This window comes from Calypte anna, chromosome 1, assembly GCF_003957555.1.
Source record: "Calypte anna isolate BGI_N300 chromosome 1, bCalAnn1_v1.p, whole genome shotgun sequence".
Taxonomy (NCBI): domain Eukaryota; kingdom Metazoa; phylum Chordata; class Aves; order Apodiformes; family Trochilidae; genus Calypte; species Calypte anna.
The window spans coordinates 87,165,226-87,192,833 of NC_044244.1; the positions used below are offsets into that span (position 1 = coordinate 87,165,226).

General features: G+C 40.2%; 1 protein-coding gene across 1 annotated transcript in view; it reads right to left on the bottom strand.

Annotated features, from left to right (window-relative positions):
* Positions 1-27,202, bottom strand: part of PRMT8 (protein arginine methyltransferase 8) — a 68,874-nt gene extending 41,672 nt beyond the window's left edge. Inside the window, exon 1 of the mRNA XM_008503231.2 lies at positions 27,113-27,202. Coding sequence (XP_008501453.1) covers positions 27,113-27,187 — 75 coding nt within the window. The 5' untranslated portion in view covers positions 27,188-27,202. The remainder of the gene's footprint in view (positions 1-27,112) is intronic.
* Between the last annotated feature and the right edge of the window lie 406 nt (positions 27,203-27,608).

The following is a 27,608-nucleotide window of genomic DNA, read 5'->3' on the forward strand; positions in this document are numbered from 1 at the left end:
ATGCCAGATCATAAACAAGCATGTCCTTTTATTATCAGTAGGAAGTGCTTGTACTTTACAGGCAAATATAGCTTAGATTATATTACAGTTATTACATGTTATCCCTGAGGTTACGGTGATAGTAAAAATATTGTGAAAACACTGAGGCACATTCGGCAATCTAAGGTTCTGTTGTTTGCTTTAGAATAAAGACTCTGTCTAGAACTGAGCCGTCATACATGGAACTTGATTATACACTAAGTGTTCAAATCGTCAAAAATGTCCAAGTAAAAGATTCAGACAAGTCTTCACTGTGATAAAGGCATGGCTGGGATATTTATGCTGCAGCAGAAAAAACACGAAGTAGCAAGAATGAATGTAAAGATCACAAAGGTTTTCAGATACGTTATTTGTTGTTTGATAGTTCAATAGGAATTTAGATATCTAAATGTAAATATAAGTTAGGAACTGTGTTACCTTTGTGGATCTCACCCAGGGTACTATATACTGTCAAGATTCTTAATGGGGGCTATCTACTGGGGAAAGGCCAGAATCTTCTTTGTGACAGGTCACAGATTAAGCAAGTAAATTTCCAGTTGGGTATAAAGAAATAATTCTTCCCCCTTATAGAAGTTAAGGACTAAAACAAATGCTTAGAGGATCTGTGGGGTCTCCAACTTTGTAGACTGCAAAACTCAGCTGGAGAGGGTCCTCAGCAGCCTGATCTAGTTATAAAGTTATCATTATCCGAGCAGGTTGCTGGACTAGATGACCTCCATCCATATTATTCTACGATAGTATGACATAGACAGTTATATTTGTACTGTTCAGGAGATGGAGATAGCAAAAGCAGAATAAACTTACAAAGTTGAGCCTAGTGTAGAAGGGTTAAATTATAACCAGAGTGGGTTATAATTTTAGGTTTACAGATTTGAACACACAATGGGAACAGAACAGAATAGAATCTACGAGACTGAAGAATGCACACTTAGGGAAAAACACAAGGACATGATACTCTGGAATGTAAAATTTTGAAGCTCCATGTTGCCGAATTGGGCTCAAATTATAGTAAGTAGGATGACAGAATGTAAGGATGGGGGTGATGTATCTGTAGCATTTATAAAAGCCTGGGTATTTCTAGACCATTTAGTGTGTCAGGGCATGCAATAAAAATGTTCTTCATCTAACCTGACCTTTCGACCAGTCTTTAACCAAGCAAAGCATATGCCCACCCAAGTCATGAGCAGACAGTTTCTCTGGAGGAGTGCTTTGGGAAAATCGTCTTGAATGCCTTAATAAAGTCAAGATAGAAAATATGCACAGTCTTTCTCTCATCCGGTAAGTAGGTCACTCTGTTGCCCTGATCAGTCCTAGCACAGTGTAGAACAGAAGATGAGGAAAATGTATTACTATTAACTGAAATTCACTTTTTGCAAAGTACCTCATTAATGGATAGCAAAGCATCTCATGAAAGGGTAGGAAAACATCTTTTTAAAAGTGCTGAGAGGTACCTTTCTTTAGGACAAGGTTGCATTTTTTCTTATATTTGGGGATGTAATTTACCTAATGCCTAATGTAGCTGCAACACCTTCTTGGTTTACAAGATCCCTGTTACAAAGAACAGTCGGAGAAATGCCTTGTGCTTTCACCTATACTGTGTTGTGTAGAGCAGATGTCATGAGGCTCTACTGCCATCTATTTCTTTGAAGCCCCTTAAGCCTCATGAGAAGTGAACCAAGTTGCATGTTGAGGAGTTTCTCAGTTGCTGACCAAAGTCTCAAACCTCCTTCTATTTAACCCAGACATTTTTAGCAGCTTCAGCTCATCAGGGAATCATGGTTTAGAACCGTTGTCCTCTGTTGGATATTAAAAATTAAGTACAGCTGATGTCAAAAAAGAGGTCAGCATCATCAATGGAAGGGGGTGTTTAGTGAGCTTATAATAGAGTTGAATAGAAGATACCAACTGCAAGTGGCTTTGGCCTTTAGCATTAATCACAAGAAGTAGAACTTATAATAGAAAGCATTGACCATTTGAACTTACTCTGAACTTAACTCATTAACATGCTAAAATACCCTCCCCTAGGTTAGAAGGTCCTCGGGCTCTTGAAAGGCCCCTACTAAAAAGTAGAAGTGCTACCACTTTAAGTGAGGACAAAGGACTTGTTATCTGATCTTGTAGGAAAACAGTATCAGTACACTTGGAGATGAGGTGATTCTACATTCTTTGGTCTATAGGAGAAATACTGTGTGCCAGTTAATGTGTGCTAGCATTGCTAGCTATTGCTTACCACACCCTTCTGAGCAGAACTGGAATAAAACAACTATCTTGACTTTGTGTGTGGATTGTTTTTTTGCACACTGGGTGAAGAACCCTGATTTAGGACAACACAGCTGGCAGATGGATAAATTAATTCTTCATTTCATAGGGCAGAGACTCAGTTACTGCAATCCAGAATCTGGAAATGAGTCTCCATATATGATCATTCTGTTCCCTCCAAATATAAAGCATATAGACTAAATACAGTGTTAATGGTCTCAGTTACATGAGTGAAGAATCTGAAAGGTGGAGAATTAAATAGTGGAGTATTTTAAAACTCACAAAGGAAGTAAGCTGTAATGTTTTGTGGCTAGGTGGATTTCTGTGGTTTTGATTCTGCTCTCCAGTGTAATCAGGAATTGAAGAGGTGGATATAGTCAAGTATCACAGGTTATTTTGACTCAAGATTGTCACCTGTAAATCAATGTGGCAGGTTGAGAAAAAAAGGCTGGGCTATCAGGGCTTCTGAGAGACACTGCAGACTTCTCACCCTTTTTCTTGCTCAGTATTATATACCAGGAGAGTTATTAACAGCATGCTTTCAAATAGAGCTCTTCTAAATTTGGTGCCTTGTCAAGAAGTATGGGCTTTTTGGTTGTCACATGTTACAGTAGCCTCTCTCCTGTTCCAGAACCCAGTCTGAAAAGTTGGAATCATAGAACACATTGCAAACAAGCAGCCTTAACAGGCCAGCAGCTCTTGCAAGTTGCAGCTTCTGGTCTCATACAGATTTACAGCTACATCTGACAGTATTGCCATGCAAGTCATGCTTTCCACTGTGCTATCCCATTCCTTATAAGGATTCATGAAAGGGCAAGTAAAACCAAATTATAAAAAGACATAAACCTTACTACCTTCTTATTGTTTTAAGTTTCTCTTTTCCTAACTAAAGAAGGTGAGAATTTAATTCACTTTCATCATTTTTCATTCATTTTGTAGAAGCTGAGACATTACAGAAGGGAAAAACAGAAAGGTGCCCTAACAAGTAGTCCTCTGCCTATCAATGTTGGCAGGGCATAATTCTGATATCATCATGGGAATTGAAATTAAAAACTGAGGTCAACTGTGAGAGCCAAGAATATTATTGCCAGCAATTTCTTACATAATTGGCATTTCTTCTATCAAAGTACATCTAATACCTAAAATGGCCATTAACAGGGCACTTAAATTGACTGATCAGCATGGAACACTTCTCCTTCTCTTCCATTCCATTACCCAAGAAAGAAAGCAGTAGGTATAAATTATGTTGTATGTTTTCTTGCAACAGATTCTCCTTTTGAGATTTCGACTTTTCATGAGTTTTGACAGACCTCCTCTACAAGGAGCACTATGTCCAAAACTCTCTAGAACAAAAAGAATCAATAAAAGATTCACATACACAGATAAAAGAAGAGTAAACAGCCTGTTGTTCTGACAGGGAGTAACTTTTGTGATAGTCCAGAAGGAAGATTTGAAGTATGTCTATTGCCTGTCGTTGAAAGTGACAAAACAGGAAAAACTGATAGCAGAATTTTCCATTCGAATTAGGCTATAGCCTCTGGGAATTAGAGAGCTTTTTTTCCCCAAGTTTATTCTTATTTCTGATTTGCCTTTCAAGGAGTAGCACAAGGAGAAGAAATACTTGTGCATTAATAAAATCCATCCAGTCTTCCAGGTAATTTTAAAATCCTGGTTACAAACTCAGTGAACTAAAAATAAACCGTATCAATTTAATTCCAATTCAATTTAATTCCTGATTCATTACAGAACCAGCTCTATATTTGGTAGTGACAATAGTTAACATTACATGCTTACTACTTGTTATTTTACTTCTACTGTTATTTTAATGTCCCATCCGGCCTGGTGGGGCAAGTACTTCTGTACCATTAACACTCACCTATGGTGTGCTGTTCAGAGGCCAAACTCACACTACAGCTTCCAACTCCCACTGCCAGTCAGACACTGACCTGGTGTCAGTGAGGGAAGAGTTGGTGTATCAACTATTACAGGAGCTTGATCCATACAAACTGATGGGTCCAGCTCTCATCCACCCCGGGGTGTTGAGAGAACTGGGCTATGTCATTGCAAAGCCACTCTCCATCATCTTTGAGAAGTCATGGAGATTGGGAGACATCCTGGATGATGGCCAGATGTCACCCCCATATTTAAGAAAGGTTTGAAGGCCATTAGGCCCACTTCAGTCCTTGGGAAAGCCATGGAGCAAATCCTCCTGAGAGCTATGGTGGGTCAATTAAAACATGATTGGGAAAACCCAGTAAGTTTTTACCAGTGGCAAATCATGCCTAACAAACCTGATTACCTTCTATGACAAAGTACCCTGTTCAGTTGAAGCAGGGCAAGCAGTGGACATTGTCTACCTGGACTTTTCCAAGGCCTTTGATACAGTACCCCACAGTCTCCTCCTGCAGAAACTGACTCAGCATGGTCTGGACAAGTGATCTGTGCAGCGGGTGGGGAACTGTCTGACAGACCATACCCAGAGGGTGATAGCAAACAGTTCATCCTCCAAGTGGCAGTGGGTCACAAGTGGAGTCCCACAAAGATATTGGATCTAATGTTGACATCTTCACAAGCGACCCAAATGTTGGGATCAAGAGCACCCTGATGAAGTTCACTGATGACACCAAGATGAGTGGAGAGGTTGACACCTCAGAAGGAAGAAACACCCTCCAGGATGACCTGCACAGACTGGAGGAATAGGTTATCAGGAACTTTATGAAGTTCAATGTAGAGAAGTGCAAGGTTTTGCACTGTGAACACAAAACCCAAGAGTGCAGTTCAGACTGGGATCCACTTGGCTAGAGAGCAGCCTTGTAGAAAGGGACCTGGGGGGTCTTGTTGGACAACATGATTGAACAGTGTTGTTAAGAAAGCCATTAGGATGTAGGTTTGCATCAACAAGGACATCACCAGCAGAGACAGAGAAATCATCATCCTGCTCTACTCGGTGCTTGTCAGACAGAACCTGGAGTACTGCATCCAGTTTTGGTCCCTGCTGTACAAAAAGGATGTGGACAGGCTGGAGAGGGTCCAGAGAAGGGCCACAAGGACGATGAGGGGACTGGAGCAGCTGCCATATGAGCAGAGGCTGAGAAAACTGGGTTTGTTCAGCCTTAAGAAGAGAAGGCTTAGGGGAAATATTACTACAATGTTCCAGTACTTAAAGGGGGGCTACAAAGAAGATGGAGACTCCCTGTTTACAAAGAGTCACAGGGACAAGACAAGAGGCAAAGGACACAAGTTGCTCCTGGGGAGATTCCGTTTGAACACAAGAACATTTTTCACTATTAGGACAGTCAGACATTGGAATGGTCTCCCAGGGGAAGTGGTGGATTCCCCTCCTTTGGAAAGTTTTAAGTCTCAGCATGACAGGGTGCTAAGACATATATAAGCAATAATGTTAAAAGGACTGGACCAGATTATCCTTGAGGTCCCTTCCAACCTGACATTCTATGAATCTACAAACTCTCACAATCAGGTTTGGCATGACACAGTAAGAAAGTTGTGAAGGTGTCATATTGCTAGAACAGCACTTGATAACAAACTAAATACAAGAGCTGAGCGTGCAGCTGATAAAAGATACAGGTTACTGATGTTGAGGTGATGCTTGCTAGGCATAGGTAAACAAGCCTTAGGTATAAATTTTTAGTCACATCCAGATAACAAAAGAAACAGCTGGTTCTACAAGGTAAAGAGTGGTCCCTAAACATTCACAAACTTGCCTAATCAGCATGTACTCCATCACTATAAATAGTAAAGCAGTAACCTTAGTTCAATTAAAAGACACAAGTATGAGATGACCAACGACCACCAACTCAGAACAGTGAGCGTAAGCAACTAGGAGAAGAATGTGTAAATTATTTCTAGGAATTTCTAGCATAACTCTGCTTTTTCTGAGGAATGTAATGAATATTTATGCTTTTGTACCATATAATTAATGTATCGGTAGCCACAGAGTATGCACATTATGTTGGAGCTATCCCCTGTGCATCTGGTGCCATAATAAATAATGTCTGCCTTCTGAAACTTGAAAAAAAAGTGTTAGGGGGTTCTTTCTGCAACAGAATTTTACAGTATCACACTGGCTTAAACTACAGTTGTTAGTCTTTCCCTTCCCCTTGTACTTTGTAATATAAGTAGTCAAATAGCACCAGTCTTGTCTCATTTTTTGAGGTGCAATCAAAACTCAGATTTATGTGTGGCTGGCTGAGTAGAGTCTTCAAGTCCTGCCAACCCAGCACTAGTTCTAGGGCACCTGGGTACTATAAGGCAGCAGCTGGAACAAGAGAAATAGTTCTTCCTGTGTGTACATGAATACTGATAGCTCAAGGTTCCTGGTAAGTAATGATGTCACTTGCTTGGGTAAATTTGGCACTTTGCCATCAAATAGGATGAAGAAATTGTTCCTTGCTGTGTTCTCCTGGGAGTATCTCAAAGCTTATGTTATTTAGCAAGACATGATTCAGTCCCTTTTTCTCCTGTAACACGGTGTTTAGTAAAGAATGAGGCAGTTTTCTAGGGCTGTCTGTGCACAAACTTGTTGGTCTAGCTGGGATGAGGATCTTGGTTTCTCACTGTTCTTGCCCTTGTTGGCCCCCTCCCTTCTGAGGAGAGGACTCATCACTGTCACCTTAATACTTCTTTTTTTCCAGTATACCTCACAGTGTAGATGGACTGTCTGCAGTGGAGAATAAAAAGACTGCTCTTCTACTTTTCTGCAGAGTCCAGCATTCAGTGTGCAAAGCCCTGTAAAACTAATGCCCATAATGTGTGACGGGTCACCCAGGTAAACTGATACAATTCCACATAAATTCTGAATTACAGATTACGAGTGGTGCATAGGTATCTACAGTTAGAATGTTAGAGGTCTGTTAGCAGATGGTAGTTAGCTGAAGGATGGTGAGGGAATTCCTGTGAAACGAACAAACAAACAAGCAAATAAATAAATAAAAAAGTTAATTTAGGGACAAGGTCATTTTCTGAGGCATGAAACCCATTTTTTCCAGCAATTTATACCTTGCGATCAATTATAAGCCAGGGCAGATATGCTACTGTTATCTGGAAGCAGTGAGCAGAAATGTAAACATGACTGATGGTTTTTGATTTCCAAGTGAAGAGAGATATTCATGTGCCAGATTATCTTAAAATGCCTCACATCACAAGTCACAGCCTGTTGTAAAAATAGCAACAGAATCTACAGAAGCCTAAAATGAAAGCAGAATGCAGTGAAGAGGAAGAGTTTGTTGCAGATTATTGCATAAAGAGTAATGAAGCTACAAAGCCAGAGAAACGTGAACTTGCTATTGTGATTTTCCTTTTGTTTGCTACTATCATTGGTGCTGCATAAGTGCCAGCCTTGCTGAAGAGAATCGTGACTTCAGTGATGTACAAATAAATAACAAATTATATAACCCTTATGAGAAAACCCTCAAGATAAACCTAAAATGAAAAGGAAATAAAAATAGCCTGGTACTTTAAAACTATTATACATCACTGGTAAGTGTATGAAAATCTGTTGAGAAAAGGAGTCGGGCAGTAACACAGCTTCCATTATCAATGCTCATGATGTGTTTCTTGCAGGGGAACTCAGCTGTACCACTGGGCAGCTCTTCCCTGCACCATCATAATCTTTACTGACTCTCTAGTGACAGTAAATAAGAACCAGAAAGTGCTAATCAATTATAAAAAGTTATTTTTAGGTCCTTCCCCAGTATTAGGCACTAAGCTGAAATTTACAAGAAAAATTAGAGCTCTGCTAATTTTAGAAGTTAATTATCAACAAAAATAACCAGAGTATTCTATCTGTACAAATTATTTTCTTAAATTAGCTGAAAAATTAATGGAAGTCCTCCTCTGCTTAGTGCAAATTTTTTATGCACTGACACCTGAAAGTCACTTTGCATCTGATACCTCAGCCATTCTCTTCTGCTGTCATCAAGTTTCAGATGTTTCACAGTCTTGTTCCAGAAGAATAACTAACACCAACAACAGTTCCCTCTAGAAAGGCATATTCTGTAGGCTTTGCTGGACTTTAGGATGGGGAGGGAAAAAAAATTCCAGTTGATCACCTACTCCATGTCCTAGCCTAGCTTTTGATCTACATTTCAGCGTAGTTTCAGATCTAGTTCAGCTCTAGAACAAGTCTCTCCCTAAAAAGTATCCAACTTTATCCATTATTACCTTTTAACCTCTGCAGGATAAATGAGGACAGAAAGCAGAACAAGACTGAGAAACGAAGTTCCTGAGCTGAAGCGCCAATAAGATCATCACACTGATTTCTGCAGTTCAGTGCTGCTTCAGAACTACCAGCAAATAAATACCAACACTGAATGGAAGTCCAGCATCTGGCCCTTTCATTTGCAAGTTAGCAAAAAAAGTCTGTTTCCCTCAGACAGAGACAAGGGACCCTAGTGATGCTGAAAGGAGAGAGTTAACAAAGACTCCAGGTTTAGAAAGCAGGTGGGCTTGTGTCCTGGGTGGAGGGGACATAAGACCTGAGCAATGGTAAACCAATCTCAGAACAAATACAGCAGAACCCTAGAGATAAGAGGTCGTTGAATCTCTGCCTTCATATGTAAAGCTAGTAGTGATATAACCAACCAGACACTTACTTCACTGAAGTTTCTTCTTTGTTGTTATTTTGTACATAAACCCAACTTAATTATCAAATTAAATCAAATCAGGTATGTGAATTGTAAGCCTGGCATCCCTTTCTGCACAGAACTGGAAGAAAACAAATAATTCAACTCTGTGTGTGCATTACTTTTGCACATAGGGTAAAGAACCCAGACTTGGGACACTACCACTTCCTTTGGAACTGTAATTCACAGGGTCTTGATATACTGTAGCACAGATTTTCTCTTGATCATATGCTATAACCAGACTGGCAGGTTTTTGGTATTTTTGTTCTCTGTTGATTTTAAGTCCATCTCACTGTGTGCCTGTGATGTTGAAAAAGACATGTCATAATGACTAACTTGGTGTGAAGGAGAGTTGAATGGAAGATGCTAACCACCAATACCTTTAACCTTCAGTACTAAGTAGAACAGATAATAGAAAACAGTAACTCAATGACTAATTAAACTTGCTGTGAACTTACCTCAGTAGCATACTAAAATATTCTGCTTCAGGCTGGAAGGACCCCCTGCTCACAAAAGCTCCCAAAGCTCTGAGCATGGGTACTGAAAAGTGGAAGCACTACCACTTTAAGTGAAAGCAAAGAAATAAGTTCACCAATCATGTATGACAAATGACACCAGTAATCTTACAGACAAAGTAATTTTGCAGGTTTTGGTATATAAAAGAAACAATGTGCTACAGGAAAGGTGTGCTAGGTTTTGCAGATTTGCCACCAATTATCCCTTTCTGTGCAGAGCCTGAAGAAATGCCTTAACTCAGAGTATGGCCCTGATTACTGCACACCAAGCAAAGGTGTCTCATTTTGGGATAACTGAGAGTCAGCCTTTTCTTACTGTGGATTCTCAAACCACTGCATCCTTTTGTGACTGACTAAACCCTTAGAGGGAGAATGTAACCCTCTGAATGACTCCCTAAAATGGAAGAAGGATCCCTGGTGACTGGCAAAGGTGATGTGCCCATGAAACTGTGGGATGAAACTGACCACAGCTATTGCAAAGAAGCTGACTTTGTCTCAACACAAAGGGCACTTACCTTTGTTTCAGGTAAGTGGCTAACAACAGCTGAGTGGATTAACTGCTGGTTTAAATGTTCCTTCCTGAGTTCAGTAAAAGACCCCAATGTCTGAATTAGCCAGACTTGCTTGAAGGAAATAATTCCATACTTCAGCCCTACACAATGTATAAAAGTAGAACAATTAACAGAATAATTTCAATGAGAGCAACAGGCTTGAGCTGCCTTCAGCTTGTGGCTGGGGACATCCAGTGTTGTGCCAGCGAGCATATCACATTGTTTTTATGATTGATTTTGCCAAGTGTAACTTACATTTGTATTGTGTTTTCAGTGCATTATGTATCAGTCAGTCAGAAATGCCATGTAACATCAGCTGTCTACAAATAAGACATTAATGAGACATTCAGTATTTAACGTTACACCCTCCTTGCACGGACTATCTAAAAGTAACTGGTCAAGAGAGTATTGGACTCTCGAATCCAACACCTATCTTCAAACGGTATTTTCATTTACAATTTTTAGAATAAAACTCCTGTGAGGTCATTCAAAGCTCTACTTTTTACCAGATGTGAAGGGCCCAACTGTAGCCAGATAACTGGGGAGAACACTGACAGACACCCATTAACTTGTGCTCAGAAGCCCTGGCTTCAAAATAAAAAATAGCAGCTTTACTGCCTCACAAGCATAGTTAAGTGTGTGGTGAGAGGGAAGTTCTGACTCTCTTCACTCCTGGGCACCTGAAGTTCAGGAAGACATTTCCACTCAAGATTTAAAATGACGAGTGATTTCTTTTCTTCCCTCTCCACGCTTATCTTGGGGTGAGAATGTATGAATTTTATACTGAATAGTTTCAGGTTAGTTAAAATAACACAGTCTACGTTGAACCAGCTCCATTGTTACTAATTAAGGGACAGTTGTCTCCATCTTGGCTTTTGCCATTAACATTCCTTTCTTTCCTCCATGCTGCCATTTTCCTAAAGGGCTGGGTGTTTTCTCTCAGCATTTCCATTGATGCTGATTCAGAAAGCAGGGTTGTGTGCTGAGAGAAGGCACATTCTTGGCTAAGACAGAATGAGAATCCTTGACTGTTTAGTGGGCACTGTGTGGAATGCTTTGTCCACCAAATCCAACCTGTGTCCTGACAATTGTCAGTGCCTCTTTGAAAGACATGTCTTAGACTGAAGAAGTGTCTTAGATGCACTGTAATGCAACAAGGAAATTACCAAAGACAAGATGAGCAGAAAATGTAACTGACAGTAGAAAGATCTGTACAACTGTACTTCTGTTCAAATTAGTGTTGCATTGATGATGTGTAAATTGGCTGATTAGCATGAAGACTGATGTTCTACAATTAAAGGGCTTCTAACCTGTGATTTTCACTGATTCGTGTGACTTTGCTTAACCTGAAAAGCTTAGAGAATGGATCTCAGCTTTAGAAAGGTTTTTCCTATTCAGTTGTGAAGAAACCTTGAAAACACCAAGTAAAAGTCTCTGGTTACTGAAAAGCCTATTAAAGGAACATACTGAGTGTCTTTTTTAAGCCAGTCTTATCACCTTTCCACATATAAGGTTGGCTTTATTTTTCTTTAGCCACAGTATGGGCACAGCATGATGTACAGCAATGCAAAATTCTCTATTGCACCAATCCCACCTGTGTTTTAATGGTGGAACTTTTGCCTTCTGATGTACTGGTGAATGGGCCAAAAAAAAAAAACAAAGAAAAAAACAAAGCCAAACAAACAAAACAAGGAAAAGAAAGAATTCCATCAAAATCTGTGCATTGCCTAAGAAAACTATGAGTCAAAGGACAGGACTGAAAGTTTTGTTTACTAGTTTCCTAAATATTAACATGATTTAAGAAATGGGGAAATAAACCAATTTAGAAGACAGAAAAATATAGGAAGCAAAAATAGTGTTTCCCTATAGCTTGTTGTTGGCCATGGCACTGAATGTTTTCTTTCTTTTTGGAACAATCAAGCCTCTTGAGATTCTGTTTCTTTAAGTATTTCCCCTATTCATGGAATGATTGGCAGCTGATCAGGATAGAGGAGAAGCATCAGCTCTGATTTCTGAACTGGCTGTACATTCAGAATTAATGGCAAGGGAGAACTTTCTGAAAGGGAGAAGATTCTGAAAATGTGAAAAAACACATAATAAAGTGTTATTTTCCATAGGATTGTGAATCAGAGGAATATGTTTAGAAAACTGTCTCAAAACTGAAAAAACAGTTTGCTCTGCAGGCTATGTATAGGATCAACAGAAAGAAGGAGGCTTCTTTAAAGTGTGATTCAGGTTTGAGATTGGCAGTTGCCATTCAGAGGTGTTTATTGATTAGACATGACAAGTAGGCCACCCACTCAGACACCTTGTTAAACATTTGAATTTATGAGAGCAGAATCTAGATACTGGTTCGCCCATTTGATGTAAAATAATGACAGTGGAGAATAATAAAGATTTGTTGGTCCACTGATAGAGAACATCAGGACACCAACCAATGAGTTGTGCATATTTGTTAAAATAGCATTGAAAACAAATTACTGTCATCAAGAAGATCCAAAAAGAATTACTTAAAAACTCTTGAACCACTTCAGAAACTTAAGCATTGAAAAAGGCTTGTAAAAATGGGTTTCCTTGAGACATTAAATCACTGGATGCAAAACCATTCAGTGCCAAATAAAAAACCCAACCCAAACCAATATTTTTCTCTTACTGACAACATAGTAATTTTCAGCAGAACTATGAAGCACGATGCAAGTCAGAGGAATGCACTGTTCTGCCACCAGCAGAACAACTGACACAAATTGTTTATCACAAGCAGTAAGGTTTCTTTTGAAGACCAATCAGGAATAAAGATCTAAAAAATTAAAAGATGAAGGAAAAACAAAGGAAATTTGACAACACACAACCTCTCTAGGCTACCTGTGCCCGTGCTCACTCATCCTCACTGTGAAAAAGTATCTCCTGATGCTCAGATGGAACCTCCTGTGTTTCAGTTTGTGCCCATCATCTCTTGTCCTGTTGTCTCTGGAAACCACAAAAAAAAAACCTGGCTCCATCATCCTCTCAACCTCTCTTCAGGTATTTGTATACACTAATAGGATCCCCCTGAGCCTTCTATTCTCTAGGCTAAACATTCACAGCTCTCTCAGCCTTTCCTTAGATGAAAGATGCTCCGGTCCCTTAATCATCATTGTGGCATTTTGCTGGACTCTCTCCAGTACATCCATGTCTCTCTTATATTGAGGAGACCAGAACAGTACAGAAAACCCCAGGTGTGGCCTCCCCAGTGTTAAGTAAAAGGAAAGGGTCACTGTCCTCAACCTGCTGCCAATACTCTGACTGATGCAAGAGACCATTAGTCTTCTTTGCAGCAAGGACACATTGCTGGGTCCTGTTCAGCCTGGTGTCCCTGTCCTTCTCTGCCAAGCTGCTTTGCCTCTGGCTGGTCCCCAGCCTGTATTGATGTATGGGGCTGTTCCTTCCCAGGTGCAGGACTTTGCACTTGCCCTTGATTAATTTTATGAGGCTCCTGTCAGCCCATTCCTCCAGCCTCAATTTGCTAAGTCGAACTTACTAGAATGTAAAATCATTGTTATTTTTCCCCATTATTTTTTTTTAGTCCTGTGTGTGATCCATGTGCAGTCTAGTCACTGGCTGAGCATGTAAACAGAAAGTGTCCCTCAGCCTGGGCAGGAGCTCTGGGTCCCCAGGGCAGCACAGCCAGGTTCTGGGCTGGAGCTGCTGTAAGAACTGGTTTGAGCCTCTAAAATCACTTCACAGTATGTGGACAGATAAGTATTCAGAAATTTACACCTTTATTTACAAGCAATTTAGAAGTACCTATTCAGCTCAGTGTCTTTCTAGTTGCTCCATCCCACACTGTAACCTTCAACCCTTCCTCCCAGTGGTTCAGCAAAGCCCAGCAATGATCAGCTAGCTGCCCAAATGTGTAACCCTGGCTCAGATTCCTGAGAAAAATCCTAAACTGTATGAGGGCTTTGACAAAGCCTGTAGCATAGAGCCATGACAGGCAGCATAAAGTGAAATACAAATGTAAAGTTCATGTACTCTGGAAGAAAAACAGCAAAGTGAAGCATGAAGCAACATGAAAAATGAATATTGCCAGAAGCAGTAGAATCTGACCCTTCATCACCTACTTTGTGATTACATGGCCAGTGAGGACTCTGTGTCTTTTATGTGCTTTGCCTACCAACTTGTTAACACTACCTGCCTTTGATATGTTAGACAATAAAGAATTGCACTTTTGAGTTCAATACTCAATATGCTTACAAGAGATTCTCTAGACGTAGATGAAAGGTGCTTTAACTCAGAGAGAATGATAGTAACATCTAAATTTCTAAAAAAGGACTTTAAGAATATATTTTTGAGGATCAGGCTTTTACATATTTCTCAATCTATTCTTACACTGTTTAAGTTGAAACGTTTCAATCAATGGCTTCTGTGAGAGCAACTAAGCTGCATGTTATGTATCTTAATTGAGTTGGTCTGACTTGTAAATGTGCTGTCTTATTATCTGACTTCTGAGGTGCATAGGTGTTACAGAATTTAAGAAAACAATACCACTTATATTAATTGTGGAATCAAAGGTACAACTGCTGGGAAACAATATAGACTGAAACAGGCAAATGTTTTTAAATGCTCTCTTCCTGAATCAGGAGTTTGTATTCCTAACAGTGTAGGCTGAATTTAAACTTAATCTATAAGGCTTTTTAGCCTTATATTCAAAATGTGAGCTTGGTATTTCAACTTGAAATGGAAAGCTCTCTCCTCCTGTAATTCTCCACAACTAAACTGAATTCTGTCAGAACACCCATACAGTGGAAGACAATAAATATAAAGGATGTTATTGAATGAAAAGCTAGGACTTTTTTGTGAAACTGCCTTTTAAAACATAGCTTCTATATAAACAGATACATCCAAAACATATCTATAAACATCTGATGTGTTATAAGACTTTACCCAGGATTTTAGCTTCTTACATTGTATGAGCCTACATTGGCTGTACAGTAGTATTTTCTCTGACATAATTTTATATCACTGACAACCTGGGTTTACAAAGAAATCAATATGCAACATAATATGCACTTTTTATATATAAAACATTGTGTGTATATGTACATAAAAAAGAGACAGCAGGAAATTAATTTTGTAGGTGAACATATTAATACGTGTTTAAGGAACCGCATACTTTTCAGTGTGGCTAAAGTGATAAATTACCACAATGTTCAAGCATTTATTGAATTATTAAACAGCAGTTTATCTCATTCAGAACTAGGTTGTTTATTGCATTTTATTTTAGTTCTAAGACAGAAACTAACTTTCTTGAATTGAAATATTCTTCAAGTAAAAACTGTTGTGTCAGTGTGACTGAATATCTTGTTTGTAATTCATTCATTATCAGACTGGATCTATACTGGATATGAACGTTTTTTTAATGATGATGGTATTTTGTGAATGTGTGGAAAGAACTAATTAAAATTAAATCTCAAATTCAAAAACCCTAGCAAAGGAAAGCTTCTTAGAGGCTTGGCTTAGTAAAGGAAAAAGACATTAATCTTTCTTAAGACTGTAGAAGGCAACTTTGTGTACTTCTGAGATTGACTAGTCCAAATTTATAGCAATTATGACAAATATGTCTTAAAGCACTCAGTAAATTTATCCTAAAAAAGTACATTTCCTGTTACTCAGACATTAAACAGAATTTGGTTTCGATTTACCTTGGCTGACAAATTTCATTGTAAAAGACTAAGATTAATAACAACTCCAGGCTTGTGTAGCTACATTTGATCTCAAAAGGGCTCTAAATTCCAAAACTGACCTCAATTTGTTCTCAGCAGCTGTGTAAGAAACTTGTGTATGTAGCTAACATTCAGAACACAGGTAATCCGAGTAGACCCACTGGAATTACTTTTGCTCTGTATTATATGATGAGAAGTGGTTTTAAATATTCTGCCACTATGGAAATTGATTCTACAATAATCAGTTCTGAACTACACCTGTTAAAAAGAAATCTAGACTCGTGAAGTTTGTGTTAAAAAGCCAATAAGCTTGTGCTATTTCAGACCCATCTTTTAAACACATTTAAGAAAGAGATACAGGAAAGTTTACTTCTCATTTTTTTATAAAATTGTGAAACAGAATGATGAAAACTCTGTTCTTGAGAAAATCTACTGGTGATTCATCCTTTTAAATACAATTTTATATATAGATGTGAGCTGACTTTGCATCTATATAAATCACAAATAGTTCTGCTAAAAATAGTGCATTTACTTAAGGGCGAACCTGTCTTTGAGATCAAAATGCCTTTGTTTCCAGCAGGTATTGTTAGAATACTGTTTTACCTGGAGGAAATAGAGCTTACAAGCAGAAATACTTTTGCCTGCCAGTTTACAAAGTAACAAAGATGTATTTGATGAGCACTAAGGAGCATGATTTGGTTTCTGCTGAGAAAGGAATATACCTATCAGATAAAGATGGCACAGAGACATTTTTTTTCAATAAAATAATTGTAGCAAGGCTACATGAAATCATGACTTCTATTTAAAAAAATCCTTGAACACTTTTACATTTTTATTAAAAGCTCATACTAACAAGTAAAAGCACTTTCTTTCCTTAAAATTCTTATTCTTGTCTCTCAGTATCTGTTAAAAAAAACTCTCTTAGAAAAGCATAAATTGAATGCCAAATACACAGGAAACAGAAACATAAACAAAATTTGGAATTGACCTACTTTTACAAGTTCTAGGCTAACCTTCATTAAGACTGTATACATACTGTCACATTACTAGTACTATAATTCATTAAAGAATGTTTGAAAAATATAAGAAATATGAGATGGTGATAGGCACTAGAAGCTTGAATTAACCTCTTGGTACTGAATGAGAAATTATAAGTACCAGGACACATGCTTTGAATAGCCTTAAAAATGACAATCAGGTTTTTTATTTAATAGAATATAAAGATTCATCAGATTAGATAACAATAGAGGGGTAATGCAGTTTAAATAGCAGGTTAGGAAAATTATCTTCTTGGTAATGTCGAGCTCAGCAATGACAGTGTGACTGCAAGCAAACATGAGGTGAGAGACAGAAAGTGCCTGAGGTGGAACTGTGGCGAGTTGGAGCTGGTGGTGAGAGCAAATTTCAAAGGTGAGTTTCAAGGAAGCTTTAATACACACACCTTGGTAACTAATAAAAACCAGTTCTGTGTTTTTCCTGCTATGTTTTTTGCTCTTTCAGTGCTGGCTGGGATGAATCACAGAGATAGAAATACATACTTTCTCTTCTTATTCCATGACTGACTAACGTAATCAAAATTGGTTTTATTCTCTTCTCCTGACAGAGAAATTGAGGTTTGCATTGTTCCTCACCGCTTGATGCAAAAAAGCCCAGAACCCTATTATTTATTTATTTATTTTCAAGTTCTAAAAGGGTGAGTTGATTCACTCTCCCAATGGCCTCCTGCCAACAGCTCCGTGATTCCTGATATTTCTTGAATCTGACAACAGAACAATGAAGCACAAAAATATATTCTGCAAGTACATGGGCACCAAAGAGGCCAGATAGAACCTGGGCTCAATGCTAAATGGGGCAGGGGCCCTCGTGACAAAGGATGTAGTCAAGGGGTCAAGGTGTCAAGTAGTAGTCAAGGTCAAGGATGTAGTCAAGGTATCCAGTGTGTTCTTCACCTTCTTCTTTAATGGCAAGACCAGCATTCAGGAGTCACAGTGTGATTCTGGTAATTTTTGACACTATATTTTAGTTTGTACTTCGTTTGTTCCTCCTTTTATAGAAATGAGCAGGTTCTCTGGATTCTGACACTATTTCCTTATTTTGCCTTCCTGCCTTCTTCCCTTCTCCATCTTCCTTTCTTCCCTTCCTTTTCACACACCACCTCCTTCTTCCCTCCCTGTTCGACCAATTTTCCTGCCTGCTTTTCTTCCCTCCTTCCTTTTCTTTTCCACCCTCTTTAAAAAGGTGCTTACCACCTTTTACTTAAGGAGTTAAGCAAGATGCTATGTAATACAATGGTAATCGGCCTGAAAAGATGACATGTAAGAAGAGATTACTGTGTACATGTTGGGGTTTAGGCTGGGCAGGCTAAAAAGAACCAAGGGTCCTCTTGTTGCCCCTTCCCTTCACTGTGGGATGGGGAGGAGAAAATCCAACTAAAAGCTCCTAAAAAGGATCAAGACAAGGACAGGAATGGTCCACTCACTAGTTATGTTCACAGGCAAAACAAGTCTTTTCCCCAAAAGACTTGGGGAAAAAAATTACTTAAGTTTATCACCAATCAAATCAGAACAGCACAACGACCTAACAAAACCAGATTTTAAATACTTTACTCCCCACCTCCACCCACTTCTTCCTCATTGACCTTGGTATCTCTGCTCTGGTATTGCTCTCACTTCACTCCCTCCTCTGACCTGCTTCTCTAAGAGCAGTTTAGTTTTCTCCTAAAATATGTTAATCCCAGAGGCACATCCACAGTTACTGATGGGCTGGGCCTTGGCCAGAGGTGGAGCTGGATTTTGGTGCTGGGGATGTTTTCTGTGGTCCCTCCCCCACTACCAAAACCCCACCACAGAGACCTAACACAGTAATGAACTTGTTCTATTTGTGGAAAAGCTGGCTAAGGGACAATTACTTGGAAGACGGTTAAAAAGAAAATTAAACCAAACTCTTCTCATCAGTCACAGATGAGGTAACCAAACACGAAGCTCACAGCCTATGGTTTGGGATGTTCAGATAGGACAATAAGAAAAGCTTTTTCACTGAGAGGCCTGTGCAACACTGGAACAGGCTGCCTAGAGAGGCAGTAGAATCTCTGTGGTTGGAGCTTTTCAAGACTTGGCCAGAGACAGCAGGGGCCAACATGATCATTTCATGTGGGTGACTGACATGGCTGTGTCTCTGCAGTGCTACTGAGTGTGATGTGATCCTTAGGTATAAAGGACTTGGTGGCATTACTCCTCGCATGTCCCAGTGTAACTCAGACCAGAGTAAAAAAAATAAAACAACAAACATACACTGTACTTAAGACAGGGTAATATCTAATACAGGACACAGTCATGAGGTATATGTTCCTCAAAAAGAAGTATTTCGTAAGAAGCTATGAGAAAAGTTAATTACTTCCCTATATGTAACTATGGAAATCAGTAGCTGGTCTTTCTCTCAACCTGGGTTCAAGCTTGAGGGCAATGGATTGATGAATACTACCAGAGCACAACTAGAGACTGAAACAGATGGCAGGGGCTCCTCACCTCCTTTCCAAATGAGAAATTAAGGTACACAACAGAAATATGTTTGGACTAGTGAATTGCTATTAGAAGGCCCTGGATTGGTCACACATTCTTCTGGCCTTGAGACTTGAGACTGGGGTTGAGCTTTCTGGTGCTATTAGAAGTGATGAGGGTGACAATAAATATCTTCTCCTTGGTGAGTCTCAGGAAAGCTCAAGCAATTCCTTTCCTGAGAATACTAGTTAGGAAAGGTGGCAATGCACCTTTTTTAGAAATAATTCACTCTGGGAGGAAAAGACACAGGTACAACTCAGTTCTCAATACATGCAAATTTCCGACACCAATCAGTTTCATCATTCACCCCATTCTGCTGTTGATCACCTCATCTGTCAAAGGACTGAACTGTGTTAAAACTCAGAAATTCTAAGACAGAATCTTGTTAAAAGATTAGGCTCAATGCTTTTTTGCCTTTTTGTATTTCTCTGCTCTGCCTGTACCAAGAAGGACACAAGCCTTCACAATCAGGCTGGGGGTGAAGCTTTGAAAGCCATGTGAGTCAGTCTCTTTAAGCTCACTTCAGCATGGAGAAAGAGCAGTTACAAAGGTATCATCTGCAGAATTTCTTGCTCTTATCTCTGCATAATTTGGTGCTTCTCACAGGACAAGGTTGGAATAATTATTATGGCAACTTCTGTGCAAAGCACCCATTAGCAGGAAACCTCTATTTTAGCGTTGCCCCAATGACACAATATGATGTGGCCCATAATGTCACCAAAATTAACCCTTTCTGAAAAATTACCAGCCTTCTTGACACTAAAATGCTGTTCACAAGAGCAACCCTATGCTGACAGAGGATAATCCACACTAATATCTCTTTATCTTGAAACTCCGCATATAGCTGTTATTCTTTTTTTGCTTTATTTTGTTTTGTTTGGATTGTTTTTAGGTTTTTAAAATCCTATTTACATTATTAATACCAACAAGAAGTTATTTCTTCAACGCGGCCAAAATAATATGGCCAAAGTCTTGAATTTTTAGTATTAGATTTGAGAAAGAAATGGAAGCATTTAACTACACTGAGATCTTCAGCTGAGCTAAATTAATACTCTGCACAGCTGAAGGTGGTAGGAGAAGATGGCTCAGAGCCATATTTCTGCTCCCTCACTCCTGAATTGGCTAGAAATCAAATAAGCCCCCATGACAACATTAGAAGTGCCTTGTGATTGGCCTAAGGCTACTTAGTCCTAGAGGGACCATTGCACAGGATCAACTTGTGGTTTAGAGGAATATTCCCTGCTTTAACTCAGAATTGCTAAAGCCCCTGGCGATTTGACTATATCCACAGTGAAAGATTCTTCACTGACATCCTGGGTCAGCTTTCTGACTACCTTAGGAGTGCAAAACATGTAGAGCATGAGCCACTGGTCTGGTCTATTTAACACACCCCAGCTCCCACAAATTTTTCTGTTCAAAGTTACATGGCACACCACTCAGTAGGGTTGAAAGGTATGCCATAACCTGCTTCTTCAGCCAGCAATCTGACACCATACCAGATCTGTCAGATCTGACTTCTGTTAGCCTAAGAAGTATACCACATTAAAGTGCTATTTCTGCCTTGAGCTACAATCATCCACTCGTTAATTTTCTCTTATATATGGTGTTATAAGCAATTTAATAACACCAAATAATAATCCTATACAGGTTCCTATCTGAACCGATAAATCACAGATTTCAACAGCATGATTAGGAAAACTCAGAGGAATTAAATAGTATCTTCAAAATAATCCAGGATATATAATCCGTTATATATATCCAGTGTATATTTAATCCAAAATAATCCAGCCAGGAACAAACCTTACATTTAATGAATAAATTCAGTCCACTGTTCTCTTATGCACACTCTTGCCCTGCTTCTGCTCATTTGTACTTTGATAACTTAAGGAGAAACCCATCTTACTACTCATGAATCACAAACAGAAGCTTACTATTTCAACACATTTTATAATCTCTACTCTTTCAGTAGTGGTATGACTGGATTTCATGCAGGACACTGTAATCTTTCCACCTCTGGAAACAGAGCAGTCACTTTCACAAAGATGGTTCTTCTGATATTGCACCAGTTATATTTATCTCTGTGGGGAAGCACATCTATTATGCCTGTGACCCCAAATCATCAAAAGAATTTTTTTCTAAATAAAACCCAAGAACTGTATAATAGGACATACAGGGAGGGCTATTTTGCTACAATAAATAAATTACCAAACGTATCTATGTTTAGCAATGAAACAAGCATATTTTCTCTATATGAAGACTGCAAATATTTTCTCTGAAGACTGCAAAGTCTTCAGCATAAGAATTGCATTTTATGAAGTTACTGTGCAATTGCATTGTACAAAACCAGCACATTTTCAGGTTCTAGAACTGTTTCAAACTGCACTAACCCATTACATGTAGATGTATCTGTTGAATGTGCACGAACACCTTCGCAATCTGTGCTACTGCAGCACAGTACTTACTGCAACCTTTCAGTACTTCAATATAAAGATTGGGACAAACTTTTTAGCAGGGCCTGCTGTGACAGGAAAAGGGGTAAAAGGGGTAATGGTTTTAAACTAAAATCTGGTAGATATAGACTAGCTATAAGGAAGACATTTTTACAGTGAGGGTGTTGAAACACTGGAACAGGTTGTCCAAGGAGGTGGTAGATGCCCCATCTCTGTAAACATTCAAGGTGAGGTTGGATGGTGTATGGATTGTCTGGAACGTTGTTTGTGAATGAGATTTACATCTCACGTTGTTTGTGAGTGAGGTAACATTTAGAGCATGCAGGCGACTCACGAGGGGTTTTAAAATCGACCCAATTTTGGATTGCTTTGGTGCCCTGCTTCAGCAGAGATGACACATGGAGAGCAGTGTAGCTATCTCAGGCCTGAGTTGTCCCATAAGCCATAGACCAAACTGCAAGGTGCTGCATCCTTTAAAGAATCAAGACCTGAGCTGAGCCTTGAAATCCCTCAACAAATAATATGCCCCAAGTCTCAATCCAAAACACTATTCAGTTACCTAAGCAAGATAAAGAGAAGCTGGGAGGTTTGAGTTTCATCTTCAGCCAACAACTCTGTGTACCCAGACAATCACAAAATCAGAAAAAGAGAAATAAAAGCAGAACATACAGAAATGAACTGTCCCCGTAGACAAATAAAGCTAGATAAGGGAAAACTCTATTCTATTCCCAAATAAAATAGTAAAATCCACTCAGGAATAGTCTTGCTCACAGTCACATAAATCAGGGGATAAAAACCCTAAGATCTAGGTTGGGAAGCAGGAGTCACTTTTCCAGCTATACAGCTGATCTGTGTAGAGACCTTTCCCTCTTAATGGGGACACTGGTCAAGGTTACTTCCCTATGACTGAAACCCTTTACCAGGAAAGGTGATTATCTTGCATACAAGTAAATTTGTAACCATGGGAGATTAACTAACATATGTAACAAGTAGAACTCTTTATGGGTTCTAATACTGTGTTCCTGTTGAAGTTGTAATAGTGCATTCTTCTGTTGTACCTGTGAAAACCTACAATAGGGATGTGTCAAATTTGCAAGGATAGGTCAAGTAAATTGTTTGCTTGAGCCTTGCACTTAAACCTGTAAGCAAAGTTTGGGGTTGTTCAACCTGGAGGAGAAGAGGAGGCTCGGGGGTGACCTTCTAGCAACCTTCCATTATCTGAAGGGGACCTACAAGAAAGCTGGGGTAGGGCTTTTTACACAGGTGTGTAGTGAGAGGACAAGGGAATACGGTTGTAAGATGGAAGAGAGGAGATTTAGGTTAGACATTAGGAAGAAATTTTCCTGTGAGGGTGGTGAGACACTGGAACAGGCTGCCCAAGGAAGTTGTGGCTGCCCCCTCCCTGGAAGTGTTCTGCGCCAGGCTGAGTGGGGCTTCGAGCAACCTACTCTTGTGGGATGTGTCTCTGCTCTGCAGAGGGATTGGTTCAGATGATTTTTAAAGGTCCTCTCCCACTGTTCTATTATTCTATTCCTTTCACCTGGCCTACATTTACAAGCTACATTCAAGCACAATTCTGAAATCTCACTTCTATCAATTTGTTTCCCATCATGGTTATCAGGCCTGCTATTAATTTGGCTTCCATTTAATAAATTTCAAATAAAAAGACATGACACCAAAATGTACAGCAAGTTAGGACCATTAATTTTGCAGAATTTTCATGCATATGTTCTACAAAGAACAATTTCTGTTTCATTTTGTTTTCTATCTGGGAGCTTTTAATTATTTACAGAGAACTCAATTCTAGATCTGTTATTTATGCAAACAGTCCTGTTTTAATTAGACAAGTCTTCTTTCGTGACTAAAGATACAGAGGATCATTTTTATATCCTGAGGAGACATTCCACATCTTTTGTTCCAGTGGAATTTCTCTTAAAGTTCATGGGATGGCCAGATGGAATTATGGTTTTCTGAGTCTTTTTTCCCCCTGCACACTTCAAACAGGGATCCAAAATAACTGTGGCAAGCTTCTCTTAGTGCAAGGTTTATCCCCCTTGACTTTTATTTTTATACCCAGCATTTTGTACTCTCTAGCTGTTATAAACATTTAAAAAAAAACCCAAGCAGTTCCACTTAAACTCTGGAAGACAGACTGATAACAGATTTTATCAGGGCAGTGAAACTACAAAGCTATTCTGAACCTGATCCAAGATCCAGCAATACCTGCACACTTCCACTCACTGTCACTTCCACTCACTGTGTTTTGTGACATGCCTCTAAATTTCCCAGTAACACGAGGTGTCTTCCTTGATTGGGAAGTAATGCTTGTGAGCTCCTGCTTTCTGGAATTCTTGTTTGAGATAACAGTGAGTACTGCCTAACTGTAGTTGTGATTTTCTGTTGTCTGTATTTGTTGTAATCATTTCTTTAAGCTCTTTAGTCTAAGAGCTAGCACCATGGACATCAGAGGGTAGTTAAGGGAATAAAAAGTTCCACAATCTTGTCCTTCATGTATTTTTTTTTTAAACTGCTCTATTACTGAAACCATATTTGACCAAAAGCTTGATTAATGCTCTCAGTTGTGGTAGATTTAAAAAACACTGATCACTATGAAGCTGTAATGTAACACTCAAATCAATCTGAGTAAGAACCAGAAGGTTTTTGTAGTAATTTGGAAGCAGGGCTTTTTGACCATTCAAGAAATGTTTTAACTCTTCATCTCTCATAGCTTACTTTCTATTTACATCATGTTGATTGCCATGCCATCAAAGTGCTTCAGGTATTTAGAGAGCATCAAATCATACAAATTACTGGTACAGCATTAGTTTCAAATCACAGAATGGTTTTGATTGGAAGGGAACTTAAAGATCATCTAGTTCCAACCCTGATGCCATCAGCAGGGACACATTCCACTATATCAGGTTGCTCCAAACCCCATCCTATCTGGATGTGAACACTTCCAAGGATGGGGCAACCACAGCCTCTCTGGGCAACCTGTGTCTCACCACCCTCACCTGAAGTAGTTTCTTCCTAACGTATAACCTAAATCTACCCTCCCCCTGTTTAAAAAACATTACCCCATGTTCTATCACTACAGGCCCTTGTGAAAAGTCCTTCCTCAGCTTTCTTGTAGGCTTCACTATATAGTCTCCCTGAAGCCCTTTCTCCTCCAGGCTGAACAATCCCAGCTCTCTCTGCCTGTCCTCCCAGGAGAGGTGCTCCATCCCTCTGATCATCTTCATGGCCCTCCTGAACGAAGCACATTTATAGCATTCTTAATTTCCTCTGACACTGTGCTATGTTTAAAAGTGAGGTACTTTGTCCTGTTTTCTTTCTTTCACAGAACATTTGCTAACTTCAGGAGAAAGTTAGAGAAATACAGGTTTGAAGGTCAAACTGGTATCATATGACTGCTAAATATAAATGCTTGACAAGTGAAAGAGCTTCAAAGTCTTGGCATATTTTGCTTGGTGCATTTCTGTGTCTGCATGTATGCAGACTGCTTTTTCTCAGTCAATAACAGATCTTAACATCACAAATATGAAAATTAGTAAAATAGAAAATATCTTGGCAGGTATAGAAGCAGAGCAGAATATGTCTATCTGCAGTATTTTCACTCATTACACAAATCTGTCTTTGATATATACTCTGAGAGGAGGAATCACATCATTTTCATATTCTCCGAGCCCACAAGCAGCACTGGAATGAAACTCTCATCATTAACAAACCCTTCTGCATAAATGACATGGCAGCGTGTGCAGCACTGCACAAGGAGAAAGACAAAGTCAGTTAAATGACAAAAATATACTAATAGTGAATTGAGACAGGGGTATATAGAGAGCTCCTCTCACCTCATTTCCCTATCTAATTTCCATTGAAAAACAGCTTTGTAAGGAACTGTCTGTGCTTGTACATTTCTTCTTGAAATACTGCCCATGATCCTGAGATCCTTAATGCAATTCTGCGTTGCCAGTACTGGAGCATTTTACAGATGTGCAGCCAGACTTCTTGCTATTTATAGCTTCCTCTTCTGCAAACAGTGCTCTGTGGGGTTGTAATGCAGTGGCAGGCATGTTCTTTGATCAAGTGCTTATAACACATTAACAGGAAAATTCAGCTCTTCACCTGGCATGGCAAAGAAGACCTATTTATGAAGGTCAAGCAGAGACAACACTATTAGGAAGAGAAATGTGGAATTCATGAGGGCACAGGACACCTACTGGGAGGACTATCTGAAAGGAGGAGACATCTGGCAAAGACGTTGAAGTAATAAAGGAAAGAATAGTCATATGCTTGCTCACACTGAAGTGATGCTTTTTTCCTTAATTACTTCTGCAGGACAGCTGGTGAGAAGGGCAGTGCTGCCTCTGAATGTAAGGGTAAAGCTGCTGAAGTTAACTGGGGTGCAGCATCCTTGGGGGGTCTGTACATGGCTGAGCCATGTGCTAATTGAGAACGCAAGGCACAATCTATTAACAGAAAGGGGGAGTTTGGCACACACTTGCATTTTTGCCTGTCTCTTCCTCACGCTTCCAGAGAAGCTGGTACCGCATCCTGCATCCTTCTGCTCTTCCAGATCCGAAACTTCGCACCCAGATGTACACCTTGAGAAGTCTCAGTGAGGTCAAGACAGCCTTAGACAAGTAAACAAGGTGTGTTGAACCCCAGTATTGAGGAAACCGAAGGTAAGGGGCGGTTCGAATTTCACGTAGAAATCCTGAGAGCTCTCACGGTACCCTCTCGGTCCGAAGGCAACGCTAAGCTATTCTCGGTATTGCTCAGGCCAGCCGGGCACAAGGAAGGCTCCTCCTGCCCTCCGCCCAGCCTCGGGCACCTCCGCTTGGTAAGATCTAGGATGCTGTCAAGACACTGATCCTCCTTATGATCCCCAGACAATCCTAGCAAAGGCTCTGCACCGTTCTTCCAGGCGAAAAGCGCTCAAAGCTGACCGAGGTGCTGTCGCCAAGAGACCTTCTTTGCACCTTTCAGCCTCCTCCGGCACACAAGCGACCGTCCCGCATCTTTCCCGCCGCACGCACCCGCCTCTCCTCCCGGTCCCCCATACCCCGCACGGAACCTCACCTCCTCCCGGCCCACCCAGCTTCTCGGGGAACCAGTCGTAAAGCGGCGGCTTCCGGGAAGTAGCCCGAGCGACAGGAGGGTTCAAGCAGGGTGCAAAGTTGTCTGCCGAGGGGGAACCGAGGGGAGAGGGAGGGGGGGAGAGAGGGGAGAAAGGAAGGGGAGAGGGGGGACGGGGGAAGGATGCAGGAAATCATAGCAACAACTGAGGCAGGAAAGGAGCCGGGAAAGTTTATCTGCACTTGGTGCTGCTTCTGCTGGCATATCACTGCTCGGGGCTGAGGGAGCTGGGGCGCCGGGCTCCGCCTCGCATCCTTACCTCTGTGCTGTCGGCGGCGTTCTCCGCCATTTTCCTCCTCAGGAGCAGGCAGCGGGAGGAGTGTTTCATTCCCATAAGAGCTAGCCAAAGGGTTAGGGCTTCGAGGTTGGCGTTGTGGTTTGTGTTTTCGAAGATTTCTGAACACGGGTGCGCGCCGAAGGACGGGGAGGGGGAAAAAAAAAATACGGAAAAAACCAGCTACAAATCAGTCAGCTTTGTCCTTTCTGCGTCGTCTACGGGAATGTTTGTCTCCTCTTAGCATCGGGAGCTCCTAGGACACTTTCAAGTCCTTCTCTTTCTCCCCTCTCCTCCACCTCCAGCGAGCTCTTGGGATGGGCAGAGAGAGGCGGCACACGCTCTTCGGGTTAAACTAAAAGGCAGTCGGGTTGCGAGTCCTCCTCTTCAGAGAAAGCTGTCGGGCTAAACGGGAGAAAAGCACCAGCTAAACTGAACTTGGGCGTACAGTGACCAGCTGGGCATCTTTGTGTCTTGTGGC